The sequence below is a fragment of the Arachis stenosperma genome, chromosome 5 (genome assembly GCF_014773155.1).
Source record: "Arachis stenosperma cultivar V10309 chromosome 5, arast.V10309.gnm1.PFL2, whole genome shotgun sequence".
NCBI lineage: Eukaryota > Viridiplantae > Streptophyta > Magnoliopsida > Fabales > Fabaceae > Arachis > Arachis stenosperma.
In genome coordinates this window covers 114580651-114608410 of record NC_080381.1, presented here as the reverse complement: position 1 = coordinate 114608410, position 27760 = coordinate 114580651, and the positions used below count along the sequence as shown (strand labels likewise).

The following is a 27760-nucleotide window of genomic DNA, read 5'->3' as shown; positions in this document are numbered from 1 at the left end:
TGGTTTTCCGCCTTGGGCTTGTAATGTGCTAAAATGAGAACAAGTTGGTTAAGCATAGGCTCAAAATTGGCTAACAATGGAGAGTAAAAGGTGGGCTATTTGGGTAAGTAGGCTAATGAAATAATGGCCTCAATCATACAAATGCATAAATACAAGAAATAAATGGACATATAGACTTAAGCAAATCAAGGATCACAATCATAGAAAGAGAACAATTTCACACAAGAATGGAAAATAAGTGGTTATAAAATGTAACCACATCAATAGGCTCAAGTCTCACAAGCTTGTGTTCTTAATTCAATACATGCTTCACAAAGTATGAATTCAAGCAAGCTTCACCAAAAGTTTTCTTTCAATCAATTGGGTTAATGCCCTATAGTTAAATTTCTTGGAAAATCTCACTATTTGACTAAGCATTGTTGTGATTGAAAAATTTAAAAATTTTCTTAGTTCACCCGTTTCTTTTCCACTTAAAATCAATTTCTTATGCAAAAAGGGTAACTAAGTGTTTGCAATTCAAAGTATGAATTCTAATCACAACCACAAACTAAGAAGGAAGATATGCAAAAATATATAAAGAAAAATCCAACTAAAAGTATGGAAATCTAAAATCCAAAATATCTAGAAATATCCAAAAGTATCAAGATATCTAAAATCTAAAATAAGCAATAAAAGTATCCAAAGTAAACTAAAAATGCATCAAAATATATACAAAAGATATGCAAAAATAAGGTAACTAGTAGAGTAGCTGAAAAGTTCACCGGTCCCCTCCCCACACTTGAGAACAAGCATTGTCCTCGATACTAAACCGGAGGATCAGTGGAGGGTACAACGGTGGGCTCGGGCTCTGTCTGTGGTTGTGGGACTGGCTCTGGCTGTGGCTGTGGCTGTAGCTCTGTGGTGTCTGGGGCAGCTGGAGGAGCATCCTGCTGAGTCAGCACCTCCGCACCCTCCTCCTGATGATCCTGCTCATCGGAGGCCGGAGAATCGGGAAGCGGAGGTAGCTCGGCACCCAGAGAGATGAGCGCCTGGTCCATCCGATCTAATCGGCGTCTGACATGGAGTCTCTCACGCTCTAAGAACCGGAATAGACACTGGATCAGTAGGTAAGTAGGCTCAGGGACTGAAGGTGGAGCTGTGGATGAAGATGGAGCTGCGGCGGTAGAAGAGGATGGGGCTGCAGTAGGGGCTGACGGTGAAAGTGTCCCCACGACTGCTCTAGCCCTAGAACGACGTCTAGCAGGGGGCTTCTCATGCACCCAACCACCCCAGGGAATAGTAACCTCCCTGTCATCTGCATCAGGGGGTGGTGGTGTCACATCATCGTCCAGCCAGGGTACCTCAGCTAGGGACGCCATACTCGTGACCAAGGTGGGAAATGGAAGTAGGCCACGAATATGCGCCCGCCACATGCACTGTCGGATAAGGCGGGGAAAAGAGACATCCTTCCCCTCCATAACACACCCAATCAGCAGAAGCATCTCCATAGGGATCTCAGAGAAATGAGTAGTAGGCAAGACATAGTGGGCAAAGATCATCTGCCAAGTCTTGGCCTCTCTAGTCAAATAAGCAAATAGCATCCCCTTAGACTTGGTATTGTTTGCATCCATAACCCATGTAGCATCCGGTAAACCAATGACGCTCCTAAGTGCCTCATAATCAAAAGTCATGGTATGGATAGCCATCTCTGCCTGCTGATGGGCACACAAGTCATCAGGAATATGCCGGCACTGTAATGCCTCTCCAATGGCAATCTCAGTAATCATGATCTCTCTACCCCGCACCTGAACCGAATCCAAAGTGGGGCGGAAGAAGTTGCAGTAGAATTCCTTGACCCAAGAAATGTTGATATCCCCCAAATCTCTATCAACAAAGTCCAAACCCAACTCTAGGATGCGACTTGTAATCGACCGCCTCACATCATTGGGTAGGAGCAATTTCTTCTCAATGTTAAGCTTCGTTGTTCGATATTTGGAAAATTGAAGCTCACAGTAGAGATTGGGAAACTTGGTTGGGTCGGTAGAAGGTAACTGCTGATTTTCTTTTTCTTCATCATTTAATGGATTCTTAGCATAATGCTTGTAGATGGAGGGAATAGAGGGTGTAGAGAGTTTCCTTTTCTTGGAGGCAGTGGCTATAGCTTTCCCTTTATCCGACATCCTGAAAAAATATGATAGAACATAAGCAATAAAACACTTAGCATGTAACAAAGAAGGCATGTTCAGGATACATTTGGCTAAGAACAATCATGATGTTGCAATGAATATGAAAAGACTTGGTGAACAAGTAAACATAAGTGAACAAGTAAACCAAGAATGCAAGCTTCATTAAAGTCAACAACTCATACCTATTAAGCATAAAATCATCACACTTTAGAAAGAATGGTTAAAGAGGGTTAGAGGTGAGTAAATGTCAAATGGTTAAAGAAATTAGTAAGTTAGAAAATGGATTAGTTGGCATGATGATATTTTTGCTCAAAGACAAGAGAAGTTGCGGTTCATATTCACAATGATTGATGCAAATCTGGGAAGTTTAAAAGGAAGCGGAAATTGGCCCAAAATTGAAAGAAAGAACAAAAGAAAACTAATTTTCTGGAAAATCGGGTAGCATTCCAGCTTAAAATTGGACGTTCCCGGATAGCAAAATAGCACAAATAACATAATCACAACATCAATCAAGTACAGCAGCAGTGGTTTAGCATGCAGGCAACACAATTTATATACAGAGCAGCTCAAAATTGGCACTTATCAGACAAATCAACAAACAGAAAATAAACACAAACGGAGCACTTATCAGGCCTAGAATCTTCTATCCAGTCCTAGCTACCTAACAGCAGATATTTCTAACTTAGCTTAACATGCAACATTTGAATTTAAAGTAACTAAGACAATTACAGTAACTACAGAAATGAACAAGTAAAAGAAAAAAAACAGAAAAACAAACAGAAATGGAGCATGAACCTGGGAGCTGGGAGGAATCGTGAAGGGAAGGAAAATTGGGATTGGGAGAACACGCATCCCCAACTCGAGTTATACTCATCATAAACTTGATCATAATCATGATCTATATCATCACCTTCACTGGTGAATATTTACGGGGACGAGCTCATCCGAGTCTTTCACAGTGCCCGACCACACTTATGACATAGGGTCAAAAGAGCTTCGAGTCTCAACCTGGAGCACGTGGTGGCTAGCCACTGCTTCCTCCCAGGAAAACTCTCATCTCCAACAGTGGAAGTGCAACATTCACAATTCATTCAACAGCATATATACATTTATACACGGCCATAATCATGGCTCCGCCATAACACGGCAATAATCTAGCCATCCATCTCACGGCTAAATCCATAACCAGCCAATTCATTAATAATTACGGCCCTTCGGCCCATGGCATATCAAGCACTTCCACCACCATCCTCCGCATCTCACATAATCATCTTTGATCCTCATTGATCATTCATTTTTCCCTTGCTTCACTCGCAAGTTACCACATTCACTAGCCCTTTTTCTCATAGCTAGACATGTCATAATGATTTAAGACATAAGTGGTGAGATCGGAGGCTTAGAAGTATGAAATTTGGCTTTTAAAACTCAAAAATCAACTTTGGGATGAAAACAGGGCCACGCGTACGCGCACTCCACGCGCACGCGTGGATGGCCTCAAAAACTCATCGACACGTATGCGTCATGCACGCTAACGCGTGGATTGAAAAATACCCAAGCGACGCGCACGCGTCAGCTATGCGTACGCGTGGGTGCTCTCGTGCCCCTAGCACAAAGCTAGCACAATTCTGGCACAACTCTCGGGCAAAATGGCTGGGCATTGGGTGCAGCACATCAGCGCGCCCGCGCACACCACGCGCACGCGTGGATGGTGCTTTCCGAAAGAACGGCGCGTACGCGCCAAGTGCGCCCACGAGCAAGGGGTCATTCTGCTAAAAATTTTTCTAAGTTAAAAGCTGCAGAATTCACAGATTTAAACCCCAATCTTCCAACGGACATAACTTTCTCATTTTAAATCGTTTTTCACCCGTTCTTTGAACGGTATGGACATCCCGGATCCAATTTCATTTCAAAATAGATTTGGCACAAAACGGAGATCCGTAGTCCAAGTTATGTTCCGTCAAAGTATGCCCAAAAACCATAGTTTCATACAAAACCACAACATGCCATTTTCAAAACAAGCCATTTCCAACTCTTTTCAAAATCAATCAAAATATGCCAATTTCATCCCTTTTCTTCGAAATCAGTTAAAATATATCAAATTCAACATCAAGCCTCCTCAACTCACACTTTGACACTTTACCACAATTTACAAAATCACTATCCCATCATTTTAACCCACTTCACCCAAGTGGCTCAAACTCAAACACATTGACATATCATATACTCTTCCTCATGCCAATTCTCAACAACACCAATTCCAATAAATCATCATTGTACACAATTAATATCATACTCACCATCAACATGGTTCAACCCACAATTCAACCATATTCAATCATCAAGCATATATCACAACATGCATATTCCTCATACATCATACCACTAAGGCATCAATAATCATCATCACATATATGAGCACATCATATATATTAACCATTCAATAACATCAACCATTCAATGCCTATCTTAGGGCCTCTAGGCTAAGTATTTCCTACCACATTACATATTAGATACGGGAAACCAAAACCATACCTTAGCCGATTTCCCAAGCTCAACCGGAGCACTTCTAAATCACTTATCCACAAGCTCTCAAGGCCTTAACACCTCCAAGAATAGATTTTTCATGACCCAACCCTTTTTAAGCTTTTCAATAGCACCAAATCAAGCTCCAATATTCACATATACACAGCCTAAGCCACAATCATCATACCCATACACAACATCTCAATACCCAAACATCATAGAATAATAAATTACACTAGGGTTGAGAATCTTACTACACCCAAGGTCCAAGGAGACAAGATTAACCTTCTCCTTCAAGAGAGTTGGGTCCTATAACATCAAAGAGCCCAAAATCTCAATATTTTTGCTCATGAAACTCGAAAACAAGGCTGGAAATTCGAAGAGCAAAACGTGGCTTACCTCAAGATTGATTGGATGGGTTTTGTAGAGTTCTCCGCGGTGAACGCGTGGCCGCAAACGGTGCGGCAATCGGAGCTCTAGATCAAAAGTTATGGTGGTTTGAAGATCAACCAAGGGAGAGAACTTGAGAGAGTGTTTTTCCCTCTTGTGCCTCTAATTTCAGCATGTGAGTGTGTTTAGTGAGGAGAGAGAATGCTGAAAACTAAGATTTTGGTTTAGTTATGTTGGGCCAAGGGCCCACTTTGGGTCCGATTGGCCCGATTTGGCCCATTCGGTCCAATCTTGGTCTGAATTCTATATAATTGGTATTGAAATTCTCGTCTCAATCTCCTCTATCACATTTAGTCATAAAAAATCACATTTTAGGCTTTCTAGAATAAATTCTCATTTATGGGTTAATTAGCCGTGAATTTGGTGGGGTTTAGAGATGATCTAGTGGGGGAGGATAGATGAGGTTGATTCCGTGAATTTGGAGGATTTGCCGTCAGCTGAGGAGATCAGAGAAACAGTTTGGGATTGTAAGTCATCTAAGGCACCAAGTTGTGACGGGTATAACATGAATATCATCAAGAGGTGCTGGGATAAGATTGGACCTGAGTTCACGACAGCTGTGTTGTGGTTCTTTCAGACGTTCAGGTTACTGGCAGACGCCAATATCACTTGGATGGCTTTGGTACCTAAGTTCATTGGAGCAAAGGAGATCAAAGACTTGAGGCCAATTAGTATAGTTGGGTGTGTGTATAAGGCTATCTCGAAAGTGCTAGTTAGGAGGATAAGATCAGTGATGCCAAGGCTCGTAGGGGAGACTCAGAGCGCATTTGTAAAAGGAAGAAAATCTATGATGGGACTCTCATTGCATGTGAAACTGTTCACTAGCTTAAACTAAGAAAAAAGGAGGTAGCAATTATTAAGCTAGATTTTAAAAAAGCCTATGATAGAGTTAAGTGGAGTTTTGTAGACATTGTGTTGCATAAGATGGGGTTTGAAAGTAGGTGGAGGGCGTGGGTAATGGAGTGTGTGACCACCATATCTATGTCGATCTTGATAAATTGATCACCATCTAAGCTGTTCAAAATGAAAAAGGGTTTGAGACAAGGTGACCCACTATCTCCTTTTCTGTTTGTACTGGTTGTAGATGTTCTGCATAGAATTGATGGAGAGGCGGTCAGAAACGGGTGCATATCACCATTGGTGGTTAGAAGAGACAGTATAGAGTTGCTGCATATTCAGTTTGTGGATGATACTATTCTGTTTTGCCCACCAGAAGAAGAGACTGTGAAGAATTACAAGCGGCTTCTGCGTTGCTTTGAGTTGATGTCAAGGATAAGTATAAATTTTGACAAGTACAGCTTGATACCAATCAATTGTGAAGGGCTATGGATTCACCGAATGTGTAGCTTATTGGGTTGTAAGGAAGGTATCCTACCCTTTAAATATCTTGGATTTCCCCTTGGAGTGAATTCGAGATTAGTCACGACTTGGAAGCATATTATTGACAAGGTGGAGGAGAAACTGAGCCTGTGGAAAGCTAAGGTGCTAAATAAGACTGGGAAGTTGGTACTTATAAAATCAGCGTTGAATAGTTTGCCAGTGTATTATTTGAGCTTATATAAGATGCCAAAGGCTGTGGCTGAGAAGCTGATTTCTATGCAGAGAAGATTCCTTTGTACCAAGGAGGATGAAAGGAATCATATAGCTTTAGTGAAATGGAAAGTGGTGCAGGCCCCTAAGAAGCTTGGGGGATTCGGAGTGGGCAACGCTATGGTTCGTAACACTACACTTCTGTTCAAGTGGTGGTGGTGGTTTGTAAAGGAAGAGTGTCCATTGTGGAAGAAGGTGGTCTGCTCCTGTAATAATCTAAATCTTAACGAGCTGTTGTCCACTCAAGTGCTACCTACTAAAGGAGGTCTATGAAATGGTATTTGTCAGATCCATATCAAGGAGAAACATATAAGGATAAGATGATTACGGGCTTGTCTATGGAGGTTGGTGATGGGAGGCGGACTCAATTTTGGGAGGATGTATGGTTACATTGTTGATCCTTGAAAGCTCGGTTCCCCAGGCTGTTCTCTATTTAAAACCAATGTGGATCGGTTATAGGGGATTGTGAGTTTTGGGATGGGTTAGAGTGGATTTGGAACTTCCAATAGAGGAGAGAGCTTTTTCAGTGGGAGTTGGACCTTCTGGGTTAGTTACATGAGGCTTTGTGACCTGTGAAGCTAGTAAATAACAGAGAGGATAGAGTTATGTAAAAATATGAGAGGTAAGAAGTTTTTTGACTAACTCATTTGTGCAGGTTTTACAGATGGAATTACTGCCGGAGGATATATCCAGTTACAACTTCACTAAGACCGTCTGGAAAGGTGTGGTGCCCCCAAGCATGGAGTTATTTGCTTGGTTTGTCTTGATAGGAAGGGTGAGTACTAAGGAAAGACTGAGTCGGTTCGGGATTATTAGTCAGGAAGATATTGGGTGCGTTTTATGTAACAATGATGTGGAACGGGTCCATCACTTGTTTCTTGGCTGTGAGTTTTCTTGGCAGGTGTGGTGTGCGTGGATAGCTGCGTTTAGCCGATAGTGGTCTTTTCCAGGTTCAATAAAGGATCATTTTCTTAGCTGGACAGAAGAACCACATAGAAAGAAGGATCGTAAATAGTGGTTGATGTGCTTCTGTGTAATAGTTTGGAACCTTTGGTTGGAAAGGAATATAAGGATTTTTCAGAATCAAAGCAAAGATGTAGAAGAAATTATCAACATGACCTTGCATAGCTATAACGAGTGGAAATGTGTGGATCCCTTTTGTTGTTGATGGCGATGTCAGAGATGACTTAAGGATTGTCTTGTGTTATTTTGTTTTTTTTTTTTGTTTTCTGTTGTTTTGTTATCTAATTCTGTTTGTTCTACTTTACTGTGTTGAGCTCTTTTGTTTAAAAAAAACAATTCATTGTTTTTCTATCTATCATCATCATTACTATTTCGATAAGATAAAGGGGCAGGGTTAGAGCGATTATTATTGTTATTATTATTCATGTTATCATTATTATTTTGAAATGGAGCAGAAATTATTTTAGACCATAACTACAACCCAGCTACATTCTAACTATGGTATACCAAAAGTTAACTTCTGCAAAAAAAAAACTAACTAATTAGAATATTATATGCCAACAAACTGCCTTTAATTAGTCTCGATAATTTCCATCCTTTTTGCAATTGTCACAGCACTTGTTGGGGCCAATGGGAACCAAAACTACATGCGTAGCCTCTAGGTGCATCCACGACATTCAGCAGGTGAGGAAAAAATTTTACTCAAAGTAGCATGACCTAAATATAATACTAAAAAATACTTCAATTCAATACATTTTATACCAAATATAATATAGTTTAAGAACACTATCAGCCAGGGAATAATTCAGAATGTAAGGTTCAAGACAAGAACTTCAAAAGAACCAAATTTAATCGGAATGAGATATACAAAAGATGCAAGACATGAAGCAAAAGAACGAAACCGCATCTTAAGAATAGCATATATCTCAGGGAATTCAAGTAAACGTATGTAATTAAGATCAAATGAAAATAGCATATGAACAAGGAACAAGATTGGGGAATAATTAGTTCACTTTCCAAGAAAGAAACCCCAAACAAAACTTCAAGATAAACCATGGAAAGACAAGATACGTGACCGAGCAACCCCGAGATGCAACTTCTAACGTTCCCAAAAAGCCATAATTCGCATCACCTATTAATTCTATTTTGTCTATGACAATCCATTAGTGTTTCTGTATGCACAAATCATCAGTATTAAGTTGGCCAGACCTAATACCATGAGAGATGCAATGGTCGAGTAACAGTATTAATCAATAGACAATCATGCATTTGATACTCAAACTCTTGTCATCGGAACAAGTCCTACTGCATGACAGACACTCAGAGTATGCAGTAAAGCATAGTCAGTCCATTCCCAAGGCTCTAACGGGAACGAACTGCTCTGGTACCATAATGTAACACCCTAACTTTTAGCACCTCATGATCGTACTAAAAGCTCAAGCGTTACTTCCCTCTAAACCTTTTTATTTTATACTATCTTTATTTAATATTAATCCTTTGCGAATACGAAACAAAATTCTTATTAAAGAAAACGAAAGGAGCCTTTATTTTAAACTAATTAATCACAAAAGTATATATATATTCACATAGTTTTATATACATAGACTTATGTCAAAGAACCTCAATTACAAATCCTACCCCTCTAAAAAAACAAAATAATAAACGAGGATGGGAAAATAAATTCTAACCACTCAACTTATGAAAATAATCTACTATGCTCCTGTAGCTCCGCACTAAACCTTCGCACCTGTAGCTGAAAGGAGGTGGAGATAGGGGGTAAGAACTGGGGAGTTCTTAGTAGGGTCGGGGTAGTTAGTTAAGTTCATTTTATTATGTTTTCAGTAAATGATAACAGTCAACAAAGTACAATCCAACTCAACAATTACAAAACATAGAATCCAATCACACGCACACAAAGTCATAGAAAACACAATCACAAACAAATATGCGCAAACAAGGATGATGCATGTCTAGTCCTATCGCAGGTCATGAGCTCATGTGTCGGTCGTCTACCCGCTCCCGACATTGCTCGGGCACGAGTCCCGGATATGGCTTTCCAGATACATACTGTGTGCTTATAAGTCTTACGGTTAGGCTACATACAGTGTGACTTTCAATGTGCTTACATCTGAAAAATAGTTCTCAGTGTGTGGACGTCCCCAATATACATTTGGCATTAAAGCCCAAACAAAGTCGCATCTGCTCTCCTGTTGCAGACAATCTTTTAAAACTTTCTCTTTATCTTTTTCCTCTGCTCTCCTGTGGTAGAGGTCTCTTTAGTTAATACATTCTTTCATTCATGTCCTCTGCTCTCCTGTGGTAGAGGTTCTTTAATATTTTTCTTTCCTTTTCTTTTCTTTCTTCTTCTTTTCTTTCCTATCATTCCATAGTATGTATAAATTATTTTCACATTATTCTCTTGCCTCTTCCTAAGTGTTTTATGGAAAAGAATTATAAAGTCCTTTAATTAAGTCTGCGTTCTCTAAAATTTTTAAGATTACTCTGCTTGCTTTCTCATTAATATTACACATTATAATATTCTTACAAAATAATATTTTGATAAATACTAATTATAATAATGATTTATTTTAATATAAATGAGTAATTTTAAAGAAGTAATTAAAATAATATTTATAATCTTCTTTTAAAACTTAGTTTATAAAATCTTATTTTTAAAACTTTTACTAATTACTTTATAAGATACGAACTCTTTAATATTCTGTTCTTAATCTTAATATTTTACAAAATTATATTTAAATTCTCACTTATTTTTATATTTATAAAAATAACCTGAGTTTTTATAAAATATCCATTTTACCCATGAACTTTACTTATTACTCAAAATTCCCAAAAACTTATATAATTATAAATTTAATCCCGATCTTTTATCAAATTACATTTTCATATTCAAAAATACAACCTCCTCTTGTGATCTTTCAAAATATATATTTAATTTTAAATTCTTTTTTGGTTACGAATTTTTCACAACTTTTAATTTTAATCTTTCAACTATAAAATCTCATCAATTTTCTCAATATTCAAGTTTAACAATAGCCCTCAAATACATCAAAAACAGTTTGATCCTTATCGGATCTATAATGGCCAAACTTTAAAGCATCAAATTCAACGAGATTCAACAAAATTTTAAGCACAAAATCACTCAAATTCAAGCAATAATCATCAAACCAACAATTACACATCAAGAATATATTTAATTCATATTAAAATTACCAAAACCTACTTTCATACGAAATCAAAATACTCGAGGCTACGGAGAAGTTTTCTGACCGAGTTGCCGAAGAAAAAAATGTCAGAAATCATCTGTGCCTCATAGAACTTCAGTTGGCCGAACTCAAAAGTAGGAGAGCTACGTCACTGTCAACATTCATCGATAAAAAAATTGATGCCAATATGTAGAAGAGGAGGATACAAACACTCTTATCGTATTAAATTTTTTATTGAAATTACGAATCTCAAAAAATCGAAAGCGAAAGTTTTTGGAAAGTTCACGGTTTCTTTCTTTTCTCTCTCGGTCCTATCTCTCTTGTACCACCCAAGAAAGAAATATGCAATGCTACTTACGTGCTAATGATCATGATTTATGGAAAATGTTACACATATAAGGGGTTTAGGTGTCATAAGTATATATATGAAAGCATGTAAGCCACATTCGGCTTGCTCTTTTTCCTTCTTTAATATATATACATAATGAATATATATAATGGCATATATGTATAATAACGACCTCCGGCCATTTTTTTTAAATTAAAAATATTAATTATTCAAATTAAAATATATATAATTTTTATTATTTATAAATTACTAAAATTATAATTTTAATTATGTAAAATATTTTATCATAACAAAAATATATAATAATATAAATTTAATTCAATTCAAATAGTTATAAATTAATTTAATTATTTTTAATAAAATAATTTTTAAAAATAAAGAACTTCAATTTATAAAATAAATTATAAGTAATTTATATTTATATTTTTAATATTGAGGATCGGTACATTGTAAGTGTGAAGAGTATAAAAAATTAGTCCCATATCATTAAAAAATATAAATAGATGAAGAATATATAAAATAAAAGACCTATTAAATTGACAATTTTTAAGTTTAGAGTTGAATGTGACATTTTTTTTAATTTTAATTTCTCATTGAAATCTCTTACTAGTTGAGAGCTTTCCATCATGACCTAATAAATAAGACGAGGACAGAAAACTAGCCAAAAGATAAGAAAATATATTTTTATATTTATTTATTTTTTAAAATCAATCCGTATTTATCACACTATAATAATAATAATTAATAAATAGAAAATAAAATACATATTTCTCTTATTTGTACTTCATTTGGTACTGTTATTTTTTTGAATTCTATCTATTTGATTTCACCTATAATTTTTATTTTATTTTATTTATCTAACAACGTAGTACAAATAATAATAAATTAAGATTTCTTTTAAGATTTATTTACCTAACTATTGTATACAGGCAAAATATTAATGGCAAGTAATTATTTTCAGCTTAAGTTGTTTATTTTTTTAAACTAGCAGAATTTAGTATTGTTTATTGTTACTTACATCATTTTTTATTAGTTTAATGTTAGTTATAATTAATTATAATAAGAGTATATAAAAAAATACATAAAATGCAACCACACAACAATTTGTATTACCTTATATATTCCTTATATATTTCTACCATAATTAACCATAATCAACATTAAACTAATAAAAAATGATCTAGGTAACATTTATAAATAAATCAAGCGTAATAAGTAATAATTATATTATACATTTATATTTGTAATTGCAAATGTAATTCAAATGCTCACAATTTATATTGACTTCCTTTTTATTTTATTTAGGTTTTCTATATATATTACCCATCAATCATTTGATTGATTTGATGTTTAATCCTAAATATTGGAGATCTTGATTAGGAGAGAAATAGATAGAGCGACAAAAATGTAAAACCGTTGAATTTTTTTAAAAATTTTACTTTATTTCATTACATTTTGCGAGGCACACCACAAGCGCCAAATCCTATCCTATAATTTTTCCACCTTCATCTTCAATGCAAATGAAAAACTATAGCGATCAGATTTCTAATGATCTTGCATTAGAAATTCTGGCAAAATTACCTATTAAATCTTTGAAGCGATTTAGTTGCGTGCAGAAGTCTTGGTTAAATTTACTTGAAAATTCTAATTTCAAGAGTATGTACTACGAGAATTTAAAATCCAAAACTGTTTATTCATCGTCTCTCCTTCTATGGAGAGATTTTTATGACAGAAGAGGTGATGGAAACAACGTCTATAAAAAAGATGTGTATTTGCTTTCTGGACAAAAGTATGAAAACATAGTTAGATTAGTTTTGCCAAGTCTAGTTGAGGAATATGATGTTTCCGGCATGGTTATAGAATGTGTTGATGGTATCATATGTTACTCTGAAACTTATGGTCGTAAGGTAAAAAAAATAAAAATTGGACTTTGGAACCCCAAAACAGACGAGCATAAAATTATTCCTCCGAGTATTATTACTGATGAGCCCGGCTTTGATCTAGAGGTAAGTGTTCATGGATTTGGTTATGATAATATGAATGATGACTATAAAGTAATTCAATGTGTATATTATATTGATTATGAATTTTACTTAGATGGACCTTCTCCAATTTGGCAAATTTATAGTCTAAAAAATAATTGTTGGAAAAAACTTGAGCTTAAAATGAATTACAATGAATTTTTACATCAAGGTTCTGTAAAATACTTAAATGGAGTATGTCACTGGTGCTGTGAGGAGTATGAAGAAGTAATTGTGTCATTTAACCTCAGCACTGAAACGTTTCAAACCACATCGATTGTTTTGGCGCACAGAAATGATGTTCCCCCATTAGAGTTTTGGGAGTGCTCAATGAGTCTCTTGCTCTAATTTCCTCTCTTGATGAAAATAGCTGCATTGAAATATCCATTTTGGATGAAATTGGTGTGAAAGAATCTTGGGTGAAACTTTTTACAGTTAGGCACATTCTAGAAGTTGATTTTCCATTCGGAATGGGCAACAAATGTGATTTAATATATTTTATCGGAAACTATAACGATGAATTGGCTTCCTTTGATGTCCTTACTGACAAAGTAATTCACAATATCGGTATCATAACAGAATCGTTTGGTGCATGGATTTACAAAGAAAACCTCCTTTCTTTCACCACAAGAATTAATTGATTAATAAATATACAAATTCATATGTTATTTTTGTAACTGTAACACTAATTCATTAATAAGGTCTCCTCTCTTTGTACACATGTAATATTTGATTCAAATTAAAAATTTGCTTCTGATCTTGTTATTAGTAATATTTATTTATATCTAAAGAATTAATAATTGATCTTTATTTTCATACAACAACAACAATAACTATAACAACAATAACAACAACAACAACAATAACAACAACAACAACAACAACAATAATAATAATAATAATAATAATAATATTATTATTATTATTATTATTATTATTATTATTATTATTATTATTATTATGTACAAGCAAATATTACAGGAGTATTTTAATAGCAATGATTTGATTAAACTTAACAAGGCTACAAATTTTATGTTTTTTTCATTATTTTGACCAAAAATAACTATTGCATGTTTCGTCTATTAGATTTGGCGAATCAATTGCTAATTAAGGTTTCAAGTTCCTTATATATGAGAATAAATCACAAAAATAATTAATAATTAATTTATTAAATAATAAGATAAATAAAAATGAATAAAGTCTAATTAGTAAACTCAGCAAGCTTCCTTAATAAAATTTATTGCTTGACAAGATAGTGGGCAAGGATAAAATGCATTTATGGGCTACAAATCGTATATTGTGAAATTCAGCTTTGAGAGTTGTGTTGTCAATTTTTCAAGTGTAAGGATAAGCAGAAAAGATATGTTGGTCATTGTTAGACCTGTTTAAGAATTGATAGATGAGATGAAGATGTAAGGTATAATATGAAAAATAATATGGAAGCTTATTAGAGGGTTGAAGATAGAGAGTGATGGTTCTATCCCCTATATAGAGCGTTAGCATTAACCCATCATGCAAAGGTAATTCATTTAAAGAATTGAATATGTAAACACTACTTTTTATTCATACATCTATCATATATAAGAAATGAGAAATGACTATTGTAACATGCATAAAGGAGAATATAGAAGCTACTTTTAGGAATATGGTTTCCATTAAACCCCACCGAATTAAAAGATTATTACTCGATTAATCCAAGTTAGTTGTAATTCTTAAGAGTTTAACTTTAAAATAGTTGTTCTTAAAATAGGTAATCAAATTAATATAACATTAATTAAGAAAAATGCTATTTGTAGTTTTGTACATCAAAATTAATCACTAAAATCAACCACCAATATATTTGTGTATAAATATGTGTGGTTTAATTTATTTTCAATGTGTATTCGTATTTTAATATATATTTTATACTGATAGTTAACTTTAATGACTGATTTTAGTGTACACATAGCATAACTCATTAATTAATTTTATTTTACTTATTTTAAAGTATATCAATCCTATTATACTACTATTATATAAATGCATAATTATTTTAATCAATTACATAAAATTTATGTTAAGAAACATTAACATAAAAAAACTATCATTTAAAAGAAAACTATATCGTATATTATTAATATTATATACCAATTATGCATAATTATAATTATTTATTCTTAAAATACATAATCAAATTAATATATCATTAATTAAAAATTTTGTTTCCTATTATAAAGTAGATCAATCCTATTATACTACTATTGAACAAGTATAATAATTCGTACTATGCATGTGATAAGATTGAAATTATAATTTTAAGTTGTTTTATTAAAATTAATTTGAAATATAATAATTTGATTAAGAAAAAATAATATATTATGTATTGTTTGTTTTTTCTTAATCTAGTATTAAGTGTATCAACTCTAAAATAGTTATTAATCGATTTTATAGTGATCTGAACTAATTTTTAGCTTTATTACACTTGATTAAAATGAAAAAAAATTTAATCAATTACGTAAAGTTACTGTTAACAAATATTAATATGAAAGGAAACTATCTTTTAAAATAAAATATTAACCAATAGGCGTTCTCCCTCCAACGACAACCAAAAAGGGTGACGACCCTTAATCGGTCGAACCTTAAAATACTTGTCCTTGAACCCATGGTAAGAGTTTTCGAACAAGCCAAAAATCCTCCGACCCTGGGCAGATCGGAAGGACATAAACCCCTTCCTCGCCTTCCCCTCCTTAGAAGGATTCGTAAGGTTAAAAAAGTAAAGGAAGACGTCGACGGACACCGGCAGCTCCAAATACTCGCACACCATCTCGAAATAGCGGATGGAAGCCCAACTATTCAGATGCAGCTGCGATGGTGCCACGGAGATCCAACCAAGAAGCCCCATTTGAAAGGCGGAGAAGGGGATGCGGACCCCACTTGGGTGAACATGGCTTTGTAAAATCAAATCCAGTCGGCAACCCGGGAGGCATGAAAGTTGAGCTCGTATAACCGCTCATGAGGGGCAGGAACGTAAACGTCATAGTTGGCCTCCTCGTCAGTGCCCCCACACAGGTACTCGGCCTGACGGAACTCGGTGAGCTCCTCCTCACCCATTTGGTTTGGGGAGTCTCTGAGATCAGAAACCACCCAAGCATACGGGTCATAACTCGCGTCAGAGGTAGAAGCTCGGGCAACAACACGAGGCATACCTACAGTGGGGGTACCACTCGATTAGTCTATGAGGTCGGGAGCTCGAAAAAACCCAGAAACTACACTTAAACTCGTTCAACAACCCAAACTAAGCATGCCTAAAGATAAATCCTGACAAGAACCTACCCTGGAATGGTAACCCCCCTAATGGTACACCTACTCGATATTAAAGAAGATCAAACGAACAACATGCATGTGATAAGAAGCAATGGCAAGAGCTAAAACCAACGCAAGGCAGAAAATAGAAAACCAAATGTTTACCTGGATTAGTTTCAAATATCAAGGAAGGAAGAAGAGAAGCAAGTGCACAAGGAAGCAAGAATAGCCCTCTGGGAAATCTGGGAACCAAGAAGAGGAAGATGATCGAATGGAGGGATGGAGATAATCGAACATTAGAAATAGAAGCGAATACAAAACAGTTTTAAAACTGCTCCTCGAAGGAGCGCGAAAAGGCCAAGGGCAAATCCGTCTTTGCACGCGGGGTTTCCCAACCCATTATGAACATTTAATACTCAGCACGAGGAATGAGGTGACAAATGATCATCCCCGCAACGAACGGGCACGCCCACAAGAGGCGCGTTCCCTCCACGAATGACCGACCTGGCGACAACATATGGGAGCAGAGAGAACACGCCACCAACAGTCCACGTGACTATTGCCGGCGTGTTGGGGCACTGTTACGGCCTGGCCCAAATCACCTGCGGTTTGGGCCGACCCGGGTACCACCCGACCCGAACGGTTAGGGATGAGACGCTCAATCGCCGACCCGAACACGCGTCCCTGACAGCTGCATCACAGCTATGGAAAGGAGGTATCAAGGAAGGTGGGCCTGTCCTTGATGGGCCCACCTTTGACATGGTTTATATGGGGAAGGTCCTGCCCTTCCCCTAGGGTACGTCACTTGCTACCTTATCCCCTTTTCGCCTGCACATTCGACTGACTTGAGCGTCGGAGTGTCATTGCAGGTGACACCTCCCCTCCACATCGAGAGCTCAGAATGTCGGTTTCCCCGCTTCAACCTTGCGACCCATCTCTAGGCCACGTCCCACCTGTCCATCCGAGGATCACCCACGAACCATCTGGTACCCGACCTACCGAACAGAAATCTAAATATTTTATAATTTCTTTATCTTCTAACATTTTTTCTTGGAGTCTTTATATGATTTAATTATTTTTTCAATCAAGTTTTGATCTTTTTTTTCTAGAAAGAAATATCAAGGCCTTTTTTAATATAAAAAATTGAATTCTATCCATATAAAGTTGTTCGAATTTTTTTATTCAATTTTTTATTAATTATAATTTTTTATTCATTCTACTAAACTATATTTAATATTTTTATTTTGCATACTTTGTACATTTTTCATTCTTTTCATTGAAAATATAATAAAGATTACCAAAAAATAAAAATGTAATAACAATATTTTCTTCATTTATGGTTTGTATTTCTTTACTTTCTTTTATATTTTTATTGTCCTTGATATTTTACATATAATTTATAAAATCTTTATTACTACAAAAATAATCACTTTTAGCGGTCATTTATTTTACTTTTAGCGGCAATAAAAATAGCCGTTAATACATTTACCGGTAATTAGACATTAGCCATCTTATGCTTCGCTGCTAAAAGGTTTTAGTAGCCATTATAACATTTGTCGGTAAAGACCATTTTAATAGCCGCAAAAAGTATATAATTTTTAGAGGTAATTTTCTTGGCAATTTATATAGCCACTAAAAGTAATTCTAAAATGGAAACATTGTTCACTTTTAGTTGCCATTACTATTGTCGCTAAAATCCATTTTATCGGCAATTTATATGGCCATTAAAAAAATTCTAAAACTATACTATTATTCACTTTTAGCTGCTATTACTATTGCTGCTAAAATCTTAAGACTTTTTTAGTTATATTATACTCATTTTCTTAGAAGCAACGAACTATCTTTTTTTCTAGAATCTCAATTGTTTTTGCCAACAATTATTATTAAGCATAATATAAATATACTGAAATTAATTACTACAAAATGAGATATTTCATTAAACTCAAAATATTAATACATAAATTTCTTTTGAAAAGTAATAAATCATGATACAAATCTAAATAACAAAAAATACTCCAAGCCTATAAGCTTGTGTAAGTATATACATTCATTAATAAATTAACTAATATCTCAGCGACTCGGTTATGGTCTCCTTCCACTTGTGCAAGTTGAGTGTATGGGTAGGGTTCATATCTTAATTCATCATGGCTACCTACATGAAAAAGCATAATGATCATAATCCTGTTATGAAGGGAATTAATAAGATCAAAATAAGAGATTATATATAAAAAATTGTGTATATATTACAATTCTTTTCAAGTAAGCCACTAAGTCTACGATTAGAGATAAATATTGCTATGTAAGAAACATCTTACAACTTTATTAGAAAATCCATAATGGTTACAAATATTTTACATATCATTCTTAATGAATGCAGCTAATAATTGTATATATACATGAACACAAAATTGTATACTTGAAAAAGATAAATTCTATATGCTCGTACCGTTATATCCTTGAGTTTTAAGGAACCAAGATCAAGATCAGCATCCTCAAATACATTGCATGCATCTTTTCCTCCCAACTCCATTGCCTTCTTTGAAATTGCAATGCCGGTGTCTCCACAAGTGAAGCTATTCTCACACACACACCAAGAAAGTAAAAGTCAATTTTTTTAATGGCAGCATGATTCATATCAGAATTCACAAGGGAACAAATTAAACTCTCATTCACTTTATGCAGTTTACACCTGGATGCATTATAAGAAAGTTACCGATCTCCGAGCCTTTGCCGGTAACACAGTTGATTAGGCCTTTGGGAAAACCAGCCAAGTGAAAGCAATGAACCATGTGAATAGAGGATATGTGAATAGAGGATATGATTGATTACCTGAGTTGGAGGCTTGAGCACAATGGAGTTTCCAGCAGCAAGAGCGGGAACAATTTTTGCAAGGCCCCTAAATGAAAAAGTACATAGAAATGTTGCTTACAAAGTTTGTTTCACAAGATTAACTGACGGAATAATAATCCTATTAGATTGACGTATTTCCTTTGCTTTACAAGCTGAAATTCAATCCAACTTATTTTTTTAATCTATAATCAATGGCTAATCATACTTTACACGAGATATATTATCGGCAACTAACACAGCTTGATTTAAATTGAAATAAAAACACATACATAGTTTTATCATCGAAATACAATTAGTTGATCTCATTTTCTATAGAGATTCTCATATAGTTCTATCTCAGTTTAGTGTGGGGGTCATGTACACCCTGCAACCAGCATTTGTGCAGCAAGCATTTATAGTTTTAACTTTTATATACTAACTCCATTTGTGTCTAAATTTTTCTTTTATTCATGAATATCAATTGTACACATTCTCCTATACTTGGAGGTGTGCACAAAACATAAATAAAAAGAGAATCAGAGTGATGACGTGAAGGTCTACTATACAAAAGCATTTAAAAAGAAGTGAAATAATTTATTCCATTTATACATAAAAGGAGGTTTCATGGCTTAATTACCTTATCAGGTTTTTCCTTGGAATGCTTGTGAGATTTCAAATTCTAAGACATGTCTTCCAAGTCACAAGTTATTAGAATGATAAATGAATGAATACATTATACAAAGCAGTATCAAATAACATATCACTTATGTTAGAGTGATAAATGAATGAATACATTAAAGCATTGAACTTCCCACCACATTACACTTTCCTCAATTTTGCAAAGTAGAAATCGTGCTCCTTCTCGAGTCTATCAATGGATAGCTTTAGCTCAGTTATCGACATTGATTTTGAATTAGTCAAGATAAATACACTTTACTATTGCTTTCATAAAATTTAGATTGTAAAAAAAAAAGAAAAAGAAAAAAAAAGACATACACCTTTTTATCATGAGTAGGGCCACCAAAAGAAGAGGGCCTCTTTGCAGCTTGACTTGCAGCAGCATTTGCAGACCGCACTTCATTTCATCGAGTAGGATAAGAGTGAGATTTCAGTGCTGAAGAAGCCTTGGTGGAGGCTTGTGATTAGGCTGATTTCTTGCCACCTTCTCTTCCTCCCTTGCAAACCTCTCTCCTTTTAAGAGGATTATAACTGTAGCATTCAAATTCAAATTGAGATATCAAACCAAAAGCCTATATACAAATCCATGGAAAACCAAACTTCACGAAATTCAAAACTAGAATATCAAGGCACTTAATATATATGCAACCAATTTTATTCAAAATCACTTTTTAAATTTATTTTGAAGCATACAGTTGAAGTTTCAATTTTTCATATTTAATGATTATAAATTATAAGCTAAGAAAAACACCTCCTAAAACAACATAATACTGTTAAACCAAACTACAAATCAAAACAGATTGAATAACAAAATAGAAAGTAATTCAAAATTTTAGATACCATTATAACAAAAACATAAAACAATTTAGAATTTCAGATAACCTTAAAAACATATCCCCCATTATACTAATGCGCTTACCGGTATTGATAGAAACAGGCTAACTCGTTTTATGGCTATATATAACCAATAAGCAAAATGATGAGAAATATACTGACCGAGTAATTGATTTCTTTCCAAGGTAGAGGAGGCCTCTGCTTGAACCTGAAATAAAAAAATTAAAAGTAAAGATATTAGGAACTGAGTTGATATGTGATACCAACTCTTTGGGCATCAGATACTTTTAAGTGAAAGAAAAACCTGAAGTGAATTTCATGTTTTTGATATTGATTATGGATAACTCAATTCTTTTTCTGTTTCTTGATGGAGTATAAGACACTTTTAAGTGAAAGAAAAACCTGCAGTTTTAATATTGATTATGGACTACTTCTCTAGTTTTCAATAAGCTCTAAATTAGTTTAGAACCAATCCATCTAATTTTTAACCAGCTTAGAATTGTTATCCATTTTCTGAGCTTGCATCCAAGTATAGGGATGATATTCTAAAAGTCATACAATTAGAAAAACCACAGAATTAGAAACATTTTTATATTCTGAGCAATAATGCAAACAAAATCTAATGAAACTCTACAGAAAGCATTTCAAACACTTAAAATTAGGATCTGAAATCCAAATATAAACGGAGCAAGAAAGCAAGAATGGTGGATCAAGTAAGCAAGAACGGAGAAGACAAAGCAAACAAAAAATTAGGATCTAAAACACTTAACCACTTCGATTTTAGCTTGATCTGCCAGATTCATTAGGATCAAGCAAGAAAACAGAGCAAAAGTAATAATACAGAGAGAGAATCACAGGCTTCTAAATATTGAAACCTAAATCGAAAAATAAACGGAGAAGACCTACCGACAGCGGCGATCTTGTGCATCTACATGCAAGAACGGCGGCGGTACAAGCGACGGAGGTGTGGTGTTGTAACAAGAGCAGTAATGGTGGCTGGAAGACCTTAGCGACATAAATCTGAGATGAACAAACGATGACAGTGATGCGGATCTGAGGTGGATTGGATGGAAATGAGGTCCAAGGAGTAGGATGATGGACGGCGACTGTCGGCGATGGCAACGGTTACGACAGTGGTGATCGGCGATGGAGGAAAGCACACGAATTAACCCAGTGTCGATACTTCTGTTCCTTTTTCAGTCTCTCTCTCCATTTTTCAATTTCATTTAGGGATAAGAAAAAAAAGTAATAATAAAGTTTAGTGGCAATAATGATAATGGCCACTATAATAATTTAAAAAAATTAAAATTACAAATAATAAAAGATAATAATTTTCTGGCAATAGTAATAATGGCCACTATAATATATAATAATAATGGCAAATATATAATTATCATAAAAACATAACTTAAATTAGAGAATTAGTGACCATTATGTTATTGCTATTAAAAATTTGTTACTAAAATACATTTTTTTTGTAGTAATTTCTTACTCTACTGCATATAATTTTTCTTTTCTTTTGTCTAAATTAAGTTTAGAGTTAATATTTTTGGTGTTGTTATGATTAAAATTTATTTGTTTTTATTCTTCATTCTTTATGTTGTTGACTATTGGTTATATAGATAATTTGAGAAGAATTAGTGATATAAAACGGAAGTTTATGGAGTGCAGTAATATAAATTTTTAGCAAGTTGAATTATTTAGTTATATACTTATATTTTAGATTCTTTAGTATTATAGTACCCAATTCATTGTATGGGTAAAAGATAGTGCACATTTTGAAGCTTTCTTTTTTTTTTTTTGGTTCTAACTTTTATTTTTATTTTATTTAATACGTTGTGTTAAAAGTTTGTCATATTCTATAATAACCATAGTTAACCTACATCTTAGGTATAAGTAGTGATGATTTCTCAATTATTTAAATATTAGTGTTTGCATATTAAATATTTTTATTATTATTCAAATTTTTTCACTTTAATAAATCATGAAACTAGTGAAAATTCACTTTCCTTAGTTTAGACAACGTTGTAAGATAAAACTAACAAGTTTAATCGCCCGAGTCATGCACGTGATAAGATTGAAATCATAATTTAAAGTTGTTATGTTAAATTTCATTTTAATTATAATAATTTAATTAATAAAAAAATAACTTGTATGCGTTGTTTTTCTTTTCTTAATATAATATTAATTGTATTAACTATAAAATAGTTATTTAATCTACTTTTTCAATAAATCAGGCATATATACTCAATATGACCATAAATAATCTAGTAATACTTAAATCTACCAACAAAATTTTATATGTTGGTTTACTGTAAAGTAAGAAAATATCAAAATCAGCTCAAAATGAAGAACAAATTAATAGAGAATCCTAATGCAGAAAGTTTTGTAATAAACAATAAATAATTTAAACCTACTGAATAATAATTCAATGCTATCTTTTGATACGTGCAAAATATATACATAAAACAACACCGTATCAATGTTTGTATATAAAATTATATGATTAACATAATTATAAAATTGTTTGTCAAGAGAATAAAATTATACGAATTTTAATGATAATTTTAATATTTTCAAACTATTAATGTATAATAAGAATTCATCTATTAGTTCCTAGAATTTCTAAATTTTTTTAAGTGATAGTAATAAATTTTAATAAATAAATAGATTTAGTAAGACATTTTGTTATTACCTTTTTATTATAGGCTCTCAAAAACTTCTCTATATACCACATTCATCGTGCAGTTATCTTCCAAGTGTCCATGATCTTGCAACAGCACTCGCAGACCATCTTTACTCGTTACCCTTGATAACGCAACATACAATTGACCATGGGTGAAAACTGGCCTTGGAAGGTAAATTCCAACTTTCAATAGAGTTTGTCCATAGGACTTATTTATTGTCATTGCAAATGACATGATAATTGGGAATTGTCTTCTTTGAAACCTGACCGGCAATGTTTCATTATTTGGAATTAGATTCAGTCTTAGGATAAGAACAATACTTCCAGCTTTGTTACCAGTTAAAGTCTTGCATTCTATCACATGATTTCTCATTCTTTTAACTTGCATCCTCGTTCCATTGCACAAACCATTAGTTTGGTCTATATTCCGCAGCAACATAACAGGAGCGCCAACCTTCAGAACCAACTTGTGTGGTGGTAGACATGAATAATTTATTCCATTTAGAATCTCCAGCGAGAAAGCATCTAACTCAAATTCCATATTTCCCTCTTCAGCACACACAGAGTCTGAACTTAAGTAGACTCTTTCTTGTCCAGGTAGCCCTGCAGTCATCTTGTTGTTGACATCAGTGACACAAAAATCTAAAGTTGGTGCAAGAATTGCTCTGTCCTTGAAATAATTTTCAACGGATAAATTGGATAACATATTTGGATACACGAAATCAATGAGGTCATCCAAAGCTGTCTCAGAGTTCTTAATCAAAATGTCAGATGGTATATGAACGATCGATTCACCATCTGTTGTATCACCAGCCAAACCATCACCAATTTTGAGTAGCCATTCTGCAAAATTTTTGAGTTCTTGTATGTTGTTGTTTTCACCTAGTGACAATCTCATATTTTTTGTAAGTTTCAAAACCTTACAGTTATGCCACAAATATGAAGAATTAATAGAAGATTGAATTATATCTTGCCTTGAGCCTCTAGAAATCACAGGTAAAATTTGTCTAAAATCTTTTTCGAGAACAACAACTTTACCTCCAAATGGCAAATGAGCATTATATGAATCTGAGCATCTTAAGATGTCTCTGAGGCATTTATCTAAAATTTTGTAACAATACTTACTTATCATTGGAGTTTCATCCCATGTGATTAATTTGGCCTTAGCTTGGATATTAACCTTGCAATAGGACTTCCCTGTTTAATGCTACACAAAGAATCCTCATTTATGGCAAAAGAAATTTTAAACCTTGAATGTGCAGTTCTTCCATTAGGCAACAAAAGTACAGCAATCCCACTCGAAGCAACATTTAAAACTATACCTCCTTTAGACCTAATTGAGTATGATATAGTTGACCATAAAAATATTTTTCCACAACCACCTTGACCGTATAAGAAGAAAAGTCCACCCATATTACCGCTAACAGCATCAATTATTTGATCGTATGCAAATTTTTGCTCATTAGTTAGCCTTTCTAAATACCCACTTAGTTCATTCGCAAAAGCATTAACGTCAAAATAATTGAAACAATTGACTATTACGACTTATATATATATATATACTAATTACAAACGATATGAATTTTTAATGGAAATACTTGATACTAATAGAAAAAACTTATATAAATAGAAATTATTTCATTTCAATTTTAATTTCATATAACAAAACAGTGATTTTCAAAAATTATGGAATCTTTTTTTGACATATGTATTATGCCATACGTATAAATTATACGGGTTATTATATAAATTCATATATATGCATAACAAAACAGTTTAATATTATATATTTTTTACATTAATTATATGTCAATATTTTAAAAAAAGAGATAAAAGAAGAGATAAAAGAAGAGATATATAAATATGTATAATATTATTGCTATATATGAAGCAGTTTTATATTGCTTTAATTATAAAGACTTACTATAATTATATAAAATTTAATTTGAGGAAATAATTTCCCTTGCCATAAATAATATACTAAAACTGTTAGTATATTATCTTCTTTATGGTTAATTGAATTTATAAATGATTTTCCCGTGTAAATCGTTATTACCCAGTTTTTAATAATTACTTAATATACAAAATTTGAAATTAAAAATTGTTATTACTAATTCAATTAACTGGTTAATTGAGTAATAATTGTCAAATTATTAAGGTGCAAAATTATTGATTTACTCAATTGATTTTCATATATTATTTATATTTCAAGTAATAATTTAAAATTATATTATTTACCCAATTAATAATACTATTATTAAAAATTATATTTTGCATTGATTTTTAAATCAATTATTAAATAATTATTTTTGTTAAGATAATTATTTATAAATTATTTCAAATTATATTTTGTTAAGATATAATTATTTAGATTATTACTCATGACACAAGTATAATTTCATTTTATATCAATTGATCAATTATAATTATATGATACGGGTGTAATTTCAATTTTATCTACAGATTATTTTCCGTAATAATATACAATATATTATTTACCGTGATAATTTAATTTGATTAATTTCTAATTATTTACGTACATAAATGATTAAAATATATAACATAAATATCATAATTATTATAATTCTATGATATAATTATAATTAACATATTTTATCATAATTAAATATTAATTTGATATAATTATAATGAAAATACTTTCCCAAAATAATATAATCTACTATTATTCATCCACTAATTATTTGGAAATAAACCTTAATATGATTTTTTACATCTCCACTATGAGAAATAACTACTTAGATATACCAAATAATATGTAACATATTACTACTTGTATAAGTTAAGGCACAAAGACAGGATTTAATTAAGGTGATTAAAACTTTCACCAAACAGAATATGACCTCAATCGAATAAAAAAAGGTACTCGATTTTGCATTAATTAGTTAGTCGAAAAAATAACATACTCATTCATTATTCATGTTTCATTATATTTTTTTAAATAATATATAGAAAAAATATATCTTGTGTATAAAAATGTGACTATTAGTAATTTTATTAATAAACTTTTTTTTAAACTATTACTAATTTCAATTTTAATAGAAAATATGAGGAAATAATTTCGCTTGCCATAAATAATATACTAAAACTGTTAGTATATTATCTTCTATATGGTTAATTGAATTTATCAATGATTTTCCTGTGTAAATCGTTATTACCCAATTTTTAATAACTACTTAATATACAAAATTTGAAATTGGAAATTGTTATTACTAATTCAATTAACTGGTTAATTGAATAATAATTGTCAAATTATTAAGGTGCAAAATCATTGATTTACTCAATAGATTTTCATATATTATTTATATTTTAAGTAATAATTTAAAATTATATTATTTACCCAAATAATAATACTATTATTAACAATTATTTTTTGCATTAATTTTTAAATCAATTATTAAATAATTATTTTTGTTAAGATAATTGTTTATAAATTATTTCAAATTATATTTTGTTAAGATATAATTATTTAGATTATTACTCATGACATGGGTATAATTTCATTTTATACCAATTAATCAATTATAATTATATGACACGGGTGTAATTTCAATTTTATCTACCGATTATTGGTAAATAAATTTTATTCCAATTATAAATAAAATCTGTTTTTATTGACAAATAAATTGCCTTTAGGTCAACGATTTAATATATGTGTAGGTTCATTTTTTGTTAAATATAATGAAAATACAAATAAAGAAATAAAGGATAAAAATAAACTTAATAATATCTTACACTACTTCATTTTATTAAATTATTTAAAAATAGCACATCCACGAAAAATAATCGTAATATATAAATTGAGGCAATAATTTAAAATTCTATAATTATAATTTAATCAAATACTAATAGTAAAACTAAATTACCTAAACAATATTGAACATATTCTAATCCTTATTCACGTATAGTATAGAATCATTCTTGTAACGACAATCAACTGAAATAACATCGTAAGTTTTAATATTTAGAATTCGTGCAAAATCAGACCATCCTCTTGTTAGATAAGCTTCATCATCCGCTATCAATGCAATGCGACAAGGTATAGAATTGCCACACCGAGAAACCAAACTAACTCTTATTCCCCTCAATGGCATTGCATGCATGCAAAAGAAAGCTGGTAATTTCTGAAAAAAATTAAAATATGTTAA

General features: G+C 32.8%; 2 protein-coding genes and 1 long non-coding RNA gene across 3 annotated transcripts; 1 reads left to right on the top strand and 2 right to left on the bottom strand.

The window, feature by feature from the left end:
• The first annotated feature begins 6161 nt into the window (after positions 1-6161).
• LOC130981133 (uncharacterized) lies at positions 6162-7001 on the top strand. The gene has a single exon (XM_057904754.1). It carries the CDS (start codon positions 6162-6164, stop codon positions 6999-7001), a length of 840 nt encoding a protein of 279 aa, XP_057760737.1.
• An 11479-nt stretch (positions 7002-18480) lies between these two features.
• LOC130979148 (uncharacterized) lies at positions 18481-22147 on the bottom strand. Its single transcript, XR_009086526.1, has 6 exons — positions 21815-22147; positions 21071-21116; positions 20034-20605; positions 19397-19463; positions 19014-19140; positions 18481-18719 (listed from the first exon to the last, which is right to left on the bottom strand). It is a non-coding gene; the product is annotated as an uncharacterized LOC130979148 (long non-coding RNA).
• A 1463-nt stretch (positions 22148-23610) lies between these two features.
• Positions 23611-24492, bottom strand: LOC130981132 (uncharacterized). The gene has a single exon (XM_057904753.1). The coding sequence runs from the start codon at positions 24490-24492 to the stop codon at positions 23611-23613; it is 882 nt and encodes a 293-aa protein (XP_057760736.1).
• Positions 24493-27760: the final 3268 nt, after the last annotated feature.